The 10,745-nt window shown below is 29.4% G+C and overlaps 1 protein-coding gene across 1 annotated transcript; it reads right to left on the bottom strand.

The window, feature by feature from the left end:
- Positions 1-2,548: 2,548 nt before the first annotated feature.
- LOC123303059 (protein dispatched) lies at positions 2,549-9,203 on the bottom strand. The gene is made up of 9 exons (XM_044886156.1): positions 9,072-9,203; positions 8,477-8,678; positions 8,188-8,414; positions 7,331-7,525; positions 7,015-7,147; positions 5,745-5,978; positions 5,485-5,677; positions 4,807-5,203; positions 2,549-4,061 (listed from the first exon to the last, which is right to left on the bottom strand). The coding sequence occupies exons 1-9, from the start codon at positions 9,201-9,203 to the stop codon at positions 2,694-2,696; spliced, it is 3,081 nt and encodes a 1,026-aa protein (XP_044742091.1). The 3' UTR covers positions 2,549-2,693.
- Positions 9,204-10,745: the final 1,542 nt, after the last annotated feature.

Raw genomic sequence — 10,745 nt, 5'->3', positions numbered from 1 at the left:
AAAAAAAAACATCATTTGCAAATAACCTGACCTTTATTACAATTTCAATTTTATATTTCAAATTAAAAAAACTCGTTACATTTCAGATTTTTTTAAAAAACTTTTTGGTAGAAAGTTATTGTATTCATTCCGAAAATCGAAATCCCATTGCAATTTTAAATAAAAAGCTTGATTTTTATACCATGCATATATGTAATATTCAAGGTATACTAAGTTTAGTCCCAACTTTGTAACCCTTAAAAATATTGATGCTACGAACAAAATTTTGGTATAGGTGTTCATAAAATCACCTAATTAGTCCATTTCCGGTTGTCTGTCCGTCTGTCAACTCGATAACTCAAAAACGAAAAAATATATCAAGCTGAAATTTTTACAGCGTACTCAGGACGTAAAAAGTGAGGTCGAGTTCGTAAATGAGCAACATTGGTCAATTGGGTCTTGTAAACCGTTAGAGATAAAACAAAAGTTTTCTTATAAAAAAATAAACAACTTTTGTTTGAAACATTTTTTATATATATGTGACATGTATATATGTGTAAATATGTGACAGTAAAATCAACACTGTCTATGCATGGTATTTCAACAATTAACTCAGTCAATTGTTTGTTTTTATATGAAGTTGAACTAAGTCTAAATCAATTTTTAAATAATATTCCAACCCAACCCAACACTCAACCCAACTAGAAAGCGATTAAATTGCCTCTAATAGTCATACCTGTCAATTTTTTATAATCTAATCTATCGTGCTGTTTTTTGTTTCAAGGTAAAAATATTTTATCTTGTTAATTCATTGTTTTTAATAACTGTTATTTTACCTACCTGTAACTACCTAAAAAACGGTTCTTCCATTATTTGTATTGGTCTACTTTGTAAAGAAAGTTTGATCGTAACTCGAAAACTTCCGATTTCGATATCTAATTGTCTACTATAGTCGGGTTTGAAAAAATGAGCTAAAAAAATCGTAAAATATGTGTATCTTATGACAGCCGTGGAAAAGAAGGGATCAAATACAGTGAAACTTGGCTAAGTGGGGCGTGGATAAGTGAGAAACCTCCATAACTGAACTTGTGCTGAGGGCTCAACACTTTGGTACTGAATTACCTCTGTTAGTGGGACGAAGCAAACCTCTATATCTGGGATTCGTTCTTTTTCTCAAATCGTTATCAGTACGTGAAAAACTGATGTTAATATTCGTTTAAGAAAGTGGGAAAACACGCGATGAAGTCTGTTTTGAATTTAAAGTGTTCGATATTTGGTACACTACGGCAGACATCGAAAAATTTTACTATTACTTTTCATTTACATTCATAGAGATATACTAAAATTCATTATCAAAGTTGAAAATAAGATAAAAATAATTTCAACCCTAAACATATGCCATTGCTTATATGTTTACTTTCTATTAAAAAGTGTTTTTTAATTTGTTTTCATTCATTCCACGTGAAAATTATTAAAAACTTTCAAAATATGTCGTTTTTTGATATTCCTCCAATGTATTATAGACCGATTTTCAATGATATTTTTCTTAAAAATTTGCATTAATACCTGTTCTGAAATTTTAATTTTACCCAAATATTCTTTGAGTAAAAGTCTTCCTTTATAAAAATTTGGAGCCTTTGGATCAAATTTTGTTGCCATGCTCATACATCCTATAATCATAAATTAAAGAAAAGGACTATCTTACCATTCTAAGTAATATACTTATATGGACTGTTATAGTAATTATCTATTAGAATGGTAAAAACCGGGCACATTTAGTGCCGAAGAGATACAGACAAAAACAAATACTGTTGTGAGACAGTAATATGTGCGATGCGCGCGCATATCACTCAGTACATATATCGTTACTACTCTAAGTAAGTGGTATAATTTTAGATTAAGTTTAATAAGAGCCAAAAAAAATATTGTGTTTTGGAATTTGTTGAAACTCAGTTTATATGGTAATTTTGACCCGAAAAGTTCAAAAATTGACTTGATTTAACGATCGAGCCGGTAGTTTCGGAGAAAACCGATATTTTGGAAAATCGGAAACGAACAATTTTTCTCGATTTTTTGTAATTTTTTTAAGAGGTACCCCTTCGAAAAAATCGGAAAATTCACAAAAAATTTTTTTGTTTTGGTATTTGTTAAAACAAACGTTATATGGTAATTTTGGCCCAGTAATTGAACAAGTAATTTCGGAGAAAAACGATATCTTGGATCGATTTTTGAGGTTATATTGAAAACTATTAGCCCAAATGTTTAATGAACCCAATTTTTGACATTGTCTCAAGAACTACTCTCCTAAATATTAAATTAACCCAATTTTTTACTTTTTGGGTCAAAACTACCACAAAACATTTTGAATGTAAATCAATATTAGAAGTAATTAGTCCCAAAAATCCCAATCTTTTGTATAGGAAAAATACAAAAAACAAGTGTGGAATTTCTAAAAAAAAAATCAAGGAATACTATGTAAATTATACTGGAACATCGGGAATTATTATTAGGGAATTTTGGAAGTTATTTCGTGTAATCTAAAAAATAATAACAAATTTGTAAATGGGGTTTATTTTAACTATGAGGTACAAATTTTACAAAAATATCACAAAAATCTTAAAGAAATCTTCTAAAATAGGATACGTAAAAACTAGAAACTATAAAAAAAGGAATACTGATTTGAGATTTGGAAAACTTTCAACTCAAAAATTGAGTCACACGTAAAAATGTGGTGGGGTTTCATTACACTTATTAAATCCATAATGACGACTTTCAAATCGATCCACAAGAATTGGCAACGACCCATAAGGATTGAATTTATTTTCAATCGGAATCCCACAATATAAATTCGGTTCACTAAATGATCGATTTCTGAAACAATTATTACCCAGAAAATTCAATGGGATTTCTTCTGGTAAATAGTCGGTACTAGAATTTCGACCTGTTAAACAATTTCGAATATACTTATAATTACAATATCCGTAATTATTATTGTTGGGTCCAAAAAGTGCAAGTAACGAGCAAAAATAAAAAGTCGAATAGATCCAACTGAATAGCATGGCAACTATTAAGAAAGTTCCAATCTGGATGTACGGTTGGATCTGTGATGGTAACATAAATAGACCTGCAAAAGCTGTCGTTAAACAAGCCATCGTTGTAGGTCCCACCATTTGGAAGAGCGTAAACTTTGTAGACTTATATCGATCCGTATTCGTGTATTTCTTATTATTCAAAACAAACCCAATACTATAATGCAAGCTAAAATCGACGGTTAAACCGATTGAACTTGTTAGGGCAATCGATTCCAAGATATTTAATCGCCACCCCAATAAAATTAGGGTTGCGATTATTAACTGTAAGATAACTAGAACGGTAAACGATGCAAAAATACTAACCAAATAGTTTCCGGTAACCACGATTAAAATGATAAATGAAAAAGCAAGAGAGAAAATCATTGCTATGTAAGTATCGTTAACTAACGATTTTTGTAAGTCATAAAAATCGTAATCGGTAACAAACCAACCATTTTTCATGGTACTCGGAGCGGTTGTTAATTGTTCTTGCATCCATTTTTCGACGGACGAGATAAACTGATGCATTTCGTAGTACGAATACGTATATGAATAATTACTAGAAAATTCGACAATCAAAACTGCGATACTCGATTTAATAAATTTTGGACCAGCATCATTTGGTGCAAAATATGTGGAAGGGGTTTGCGATAACTCATCCATGTAATCGATAATACATTTATTAAAAATGGATCGTTTAAATGGGAATGTCTCCTCTCTGCAACATGGTGTTAAATCGGTTTTCTCGATTGGATCCGTACAGCGACGCTTCATCCATTTTATAAAACCTTCTAGGAAACAATTTAAGAATTGTGGACCAGTTTCGTATAAATAAAACGGTTGAGCTTTTAAGCTCTTACAAAAATTGAGCAGCCATTCTTGAGAATTCGGATGGGATACATCAAAAGTTTCATCAAAACTTAGATGACCTAAGGAATATGGATCCATGTAGTTACCATTGTCGTTTGGATGCAAACCCCAAACGAATCGTATCGGCATTTTGTACACATCCTATAAAATAAGAAGTTATTTATGTTTTAAATCGAACGTGAGCAAAATGCTCATAACGCGAGTATGAGCATGATAATATATTTCGAAAAATGTTAGAAAATATAAAAAAATTCGAAAAAGAACGTAAAATTCTCTAGAAAAATGATTATTACAAAATGTGTGATATTTTTAACAGGATAATCGACTTAAATAGGATATTCCACTATTTTTGTAAAAGTACTACAAAATGTTGATTTTTCTAATAAAAAGCCACCAAAAATTTATTTCGGAAAAATACACAAACTTTCTTGCCAAAAACTTAAATTTTAAACCTTTTTTAAACTGTCAAAAACGCGGGCATCTAATTTGATGACGTAATATGGGTATCACTATACGAAATAACACAAATAAGTTTGACAGATATATTCATAGACATCTGATTATAATAAATATAAATACTTATTATCTATGGATATATTATACCCAGCTGTCTACACTGAACTAACTGATGGTCTATGACTCATACCACTATGACATCACAGCAGGGATTACCCGCGTTTTAGGTCACGTGATATACAGTTTAAAAATTACGATTTTTAATTTTAATATTTTAAAAGAAAAATGTGCTTTTATGACTCGAAATCAGAATATTTAAGTAAATTTTTACATAAATTTTAACTTTTTTCAAATTTCATATTTTCAAACCTATTGAATCGTAAATCCGCGTCTGACGTCTGTCATAAAACATAACATTTGTAAAACTTACCATAAGTTCCATTTCTGATAAAAATCGGTCCTTGTAATTAAAATCGTATTGTTCAAAAATATGCGAATTGCGAAACCATTGAAAATCACGTTGATTTGGTAAATATTGATCGCCGTAGAACCAGATTACAAACGATGCGTAAGCAGCCAACAATGTGAGGATAGTAAACCAAAACCAACGTAGTTTCATGATACATAGAACGATTAGTTGTTCGAAATTCGTGTAACAGTTTTGATAGATTTGATGCCAATGATAGAAACGTATAAACTTTTTATGTAAATTTACATAACGATTATGATTGCAGATTAATTTGAACTGTTGTAATATTACAACGCATGCTGGGAAAAATGTGATCATTATTAGAAAATTTACTACAACGATTGTACCAGAAAATATACTGAAAAAAAAAAATGTTATCATTTAAATTTACTTATTGAGTGTTTCAGGGTAATCGCCCCAAATAAACTTCTACGGTAAAAAATAGTTACAAGATATGTCGCAATTTGATGTACATATTTTCCCAGATTTGCCCCTTTTGAACAACAATACCTCATAAACCACACCAACATAGTTCCAACTGGGTGTCCCACGACACCTCTTGTTTTTCTTATAATTATATTTTTTAAATAGAGTGCTTTTTACAGTAGAAGTTTATCTGAAACATCCAGAAATTTTTACCTAAACAATCGTATGGCAGTGATTGAACTAAACATCGAAGAGTAGAATGCAATGGCAGTGGTTAACGATGTTAGAAATATCGAAACAATAGCATGTTGAAATGTTCGGAATAGTTTACATTCAATTGAAATATGAATATATTCTGGTGCATTCCAAAATTTACAAAACACAAATGCGTCATCTGCTCCAATACCTATATCAATTCGAATATTCGAATTAGCATTAATATTTTCGAATAGAATTAAGTCGAATTTGAATACCTATTGAAACCACAACAGCGAGGATATTCATGAATGGAAAAAACGATAATAAAAATATTTCATGATAAATGTAATAGGCGATACTTAAAGATGCGATTATCGAATAAATAACGATAACTGTTATACATAACGATTCCGTGTAAAGCCAAATGGAAGCTAGTACGAATATTACTCCACCAATCACGTATTTTATGTCATTTAGGACAGATTCATCAAATAACTTATCTTTTAAACCTAAAATCAATCAATTTTATTCGTATAAATATTTATTCAACCCTAAAATCCACAATATTTTACTAATCCACAATATAATCTACAATATCTTTTAATCTTGAATCTAAGCACCTTTCTCCTAGCTATACACCCCCCCCCCCGTCTCCATTATCATTGCTGACGATCTCTGACGATCTCACATCGACTACTTCAATATCGGTTGATTAAAAACACTCTTCGTGAGACAAGAGATACAACATTGGAATTCTATTGAGGCCAAAGCCCCTGCTTAGAGAACGCAGAATAGGCTTACGATTGAGGACGAAGCTGGCTAACACTTGTAAAATATTTAGTCTTTCTGAAATAACTCACTAAAATTACGCTTGGCCATAGGACTATATTCTATTAAAAAACTTTGAATAAGTTCGAAATCGAAATAACAGAATAAGTCCGAAATCTTAGAGAATATTCGACTCTAGACTTATCCACACTTTTTTTTTTAGTTTTTCAGATAAAAAAGACTTAGGAAGCCTTTTTTCAAAACTTTTTCGGATAAATATTTCCACCATGCCAGTAATTAATGCCTTGGAAAAATTTGCTCAGATTCAGGAATATTGAGTTTCAAAGTTTTAGTAATTTTCAAATCTATATAGAAAAGAACTGATTACTTGGACAACCCTTTCAGAGTATGGAGGGTAGAGATAAGGAGAACCATCTCTATAAAAATTGCCTTCGAAAAGCAGCAAATAAGGGTGGCCCTAATGTAGCAAAAGTGTAAGTTTTAAAAGAAGTGCTCAAAGTAATAAGAGTAAGATAAAGATCTAAACAAGTTGTTCGAGAAGGATAGAGAATTTCACATCAAACACCTCCTGCTACACAAGCGCCATTCTGCTCAATTTTGTAACTGTTTTACTTTAACTCTTATTTAAGATAGTTCTCCTTATCTCTACCCTCCATAATTCAGAGATAAAAAACAATTGTTTAAGGATTGTTGTAATAAATTTTGAAGCCTAGATTTAAGTTTGACAGTTCGAAGACAATAAATGAATTATATTACCAAAATCAATCGCAACGATTTCAAGTTTATCAAAATATTGAAAACCACGATTTTTTAAATCATAAAAGAAATCTAAAACACCTTCACTTTTTGCAATCGGTAGATAAATCGAAGTAAAATCGATGTAATTTGTCTAAAAAAAAATATATAATCGATTGTTAATCGTTTATTAATATTTAGGGGAAAGTTGCACAGAAGGGGAAAGATGATTGAAACGAGAACACTAAGATTTGCATATTTCAAGAAATTAATGATGTTTTTTTGGCTGGCCCCTTTTGTACAACTTTCTCCCTACATTTCGATTGGTGTTAAATACTCGATCATTTCCTTGTAAAAACTGTTTGTCCATTAAATAAAAGAAAATGTTGAAAGCGATGTTGTTCTGGATACATTCGTGTGGAATAAACGATTCACATTTACGACTCTCGTAACAATGTGGACGTAAATGTTTTTTATGGACATATTTCTGACATTTTTTCAACATATTTGTTATATTTTTTATATCCCGTGGCTAAAAAAATTGAAAATACACGTTTATCAATGTTCTAAATGGTCGGGCATGCGTAAAATCTATAATCGCTTGGAAAATCGAGATCCAAAACTCTTTGTGCCAAAATCTGGTTATGCCCGTGGGCAAATTTCGGAATTAGTAAAAGTAAGCTGCCAAAAATATTAAATCTAAGTTTTCCAAACGACAACAAATTTATGCTTAACACGAATAGTCCAAGTAAGTTGCAGTTTGGTTATTGATGAATTTTCTGCTTGGAACGAGCAATTTCCCATCGTAGCTTATATGAGTTTGTAAAAATTTGTGAATCTTTGAACATTATAACATATTTGTGTAATAAAATTGCATATATTTAAAAACTTTTTGGATGAAAAAATTCTAGCATTTTGTGCTGGAAAACTGCTCGTTTCATAGTTTAAGTAAAAAAATTTGCTTGGACTATAACCTAGAGTCCCAAAAGTAGCTTGAATAATGCATTATTATGTATTAAGACAGAGTTACGGCGGAAAAACTATGATAAAAGTATCAAAATCTCGGAGTTTTCGAAGTTATTCAAAATTAACTTCAAATGTTTTTGAGAAATTGCCAACTGGACCTCGGCCTGTTAATACATTTCAGTAAAGTAACTTTTGGGACATATTTTAACATAAAAAAGACAAACTTACCATGATATCACTGCATGAACTTCGATTATTAAATAAGGCAACATAATTATCTATGGACCAAGGGCGACAACATTCGAAATCATTTCGGGATCTTGTTTCACAAACTGTTTTCGTAACATTATTTTCCATAATTAACGTTTGCAGTTTGCACAACCATTGTACATTTTTAAAATTAAATATATTTGAATTTGTGCTCGATTTCACTATGAATTTTGAATAATCCGGTCCTGTTTTTCAATAAATTTCTTATTTTTCTTTCAAATGATTATTATAAATATTTAATTTATACCTGGATTTCCACAAAAATATGGTTTTTCTTGACGCAAATTCCGTTTATTACGATTTTTCGTATTTCTGTTTAAAGCATTTGGAATAATTTGTTGATTTATTTTTGGGAACTGTTTTAATAAACCAGAAGGTTTTAATTCTTTTAATAAATTTGTCCATGTTACGTATCGATTTGATAAAGTTGTACCTCGAGTTTCAAATCCCTAAAATATATTTAAAAAATAGTTTCAATTCGGGTTATTTTAATAATAAATCGCCTTAGAGAAGGCTTTATTCAATCAAAATTGGGGATACAAATTTTTATGGTCAAAATTTCACTTTTATTTTTTAAATTTTTTAAAATCCAAGAATTTTGTAATGGGAAAAGGTAATTTTTCTCAAAAATTGACGATTCTCTCAAATGTTCGCAAAAAATTCAAAGTGTTCACAAAATAAGTAAAATTTCTTCTGGCACACTCTGTAAAACTGTTTTAAATTTATTGGCAAAGGCGCCCACTAGACATTTTCTATCGGAGGATAAGTTTGTACTAGTTGAATGACTTGGTCTCTAATTCTAATTCTAAATATCCTTAATTTTAGTCAAAAAATGTACTTACCAATTGTGGATCTGAAAAATTTGGCACAGGAATTACATAAATTGACGAATATACGCAATATAATGAAAATAAAAAACTTGTAAATGCAATTATATACGGATGATGGGAAATTATCCGTGTGAAATATTTCATTTTTCCAACAAATCCGCTTAATTTAACACATCGGTAAAATCAGTTGCCTAACAAAAATAATATTTTAAATATTGTTTTTATTATAATCCATAATTTTAATTATGTATATAAACAAATCAAAAATTTGCAAGCTAAATATAATAAACAAGAATTATATATTCAGTTAAAATATGTGTTTAAGGGAAGATTCTAGTCTAAAGCATCAAAAAAAACAGTGCTGTATTCTATGTAGACACAAATATCTAGACTTTTTGTATCTTGTATTTATATTTAGATACTATTATTTTTTAAGTATCTACTCTGGTGGAAAAAATATTTGAAGAAGAATAAGAAATTCTGAAAAAGTCTTAGGAACTTTGAATTTCTCAACGTCTCAACTAGTCTAATTCAGAGTTATTCAGAGTTCTTAATATTTTTTTAAAGTTTCTAAGACTTTTCCAGAGTTTCCTAAGACTTATTAAGACTTATTCTTTTTTCAAATATTTTTTCCACCAGGGTAGATATATTTTAAATGTATATTGTATCTTAAAGTGAACTTCAGATACAGATACAAAATTTTGTGTATTCTAAACTAGAATCTCCCCTTAAAAAAAATTTAAAATAATGTTTAAAAACATTTTTAATTAGGTAATAATTACTTAAAATAATCTAAGTAAAAATTATTTAAAATAACTTTAATATAAGTCTAAAGTAGAATCTCCCCTTAATAAAAACGATTAAAAAAAAAAAAATAACTTACACTTATTTTAAAATTTCGCGGTTTAAAAAACCAAGTTTAAGTTGGTATTTAATTTCAAGTAGTCCTATTCACTCACTCACACTTAAGTAAGTTACGCAAAATGGTTTTAAAGTTTAAAGTAAAGATAAAAACTATAAATTAATTTTTTTTGTAAATGAACTTATTAAAATTGAATTAATAAAATACACTTTGGAAGCACGACTTCTTCAAACGTTAATAAGTAACTAAGTTTAAATCAAACAAACATTGAGTAAACTTGATTGATCGATTTGAAATGTTTGAAATATTAAAAAAAAAAACATGTTTTTGTAGTGTGTGAAATATGAACGTATGAAAAAGTTTCCCAGTCAGTTTTACCCACGATGATAAGCACTTGTTCATTTTAATATTTTAAAATATCGTATTCAAGAATTCTATAGATAATATATATTTCATTTATTGCAGTTTGATTGATTATTAATTTAAATTCGATACAATTTATAAAATAAATTTCCAATTCGTGTTAATAATTAGTGTTTTATTTCAATATTTAATTGTCTATAAATATTATAAATTATTATTTTTATTTGATACTAATCAGTATCGTAACTATTGGATTCACAATCAGTGGCGTTACTAAAAATCAGACGCGTATCTCGAATTAAATTTTGGAGGGGATTATACAGGCTTTAATTAAATTTTAGTTCTTTTCACAAATTAATGAAAATACCTAATGAATTAATTACCTTCTCAATGAAAGGGTTGAAAATTAATATATTAATGTAAGGTATACCAACTTTAGTCCCAAGTTTGTAACGCTTAAA

The sequence above is a fragment of the Chrysoperla carnea genome, chromosome X (assembly GCF_905475395.1).
Source record: "Chrysoperla carnea chromosome X, inChrCarn1.1, whole genome shotgun sequence".
Lineage (NCBI taxonomy): Eukaryota > Metazoa > Arthropoda > Insecta > Neuroptera > Chrysopidae > Chrysoperla > Chrysoperla carnea.
Note: the sequence above shows the minus strand (reverse complement) of the source record. Positions and strands in the feature narration are given on the sequence as shown.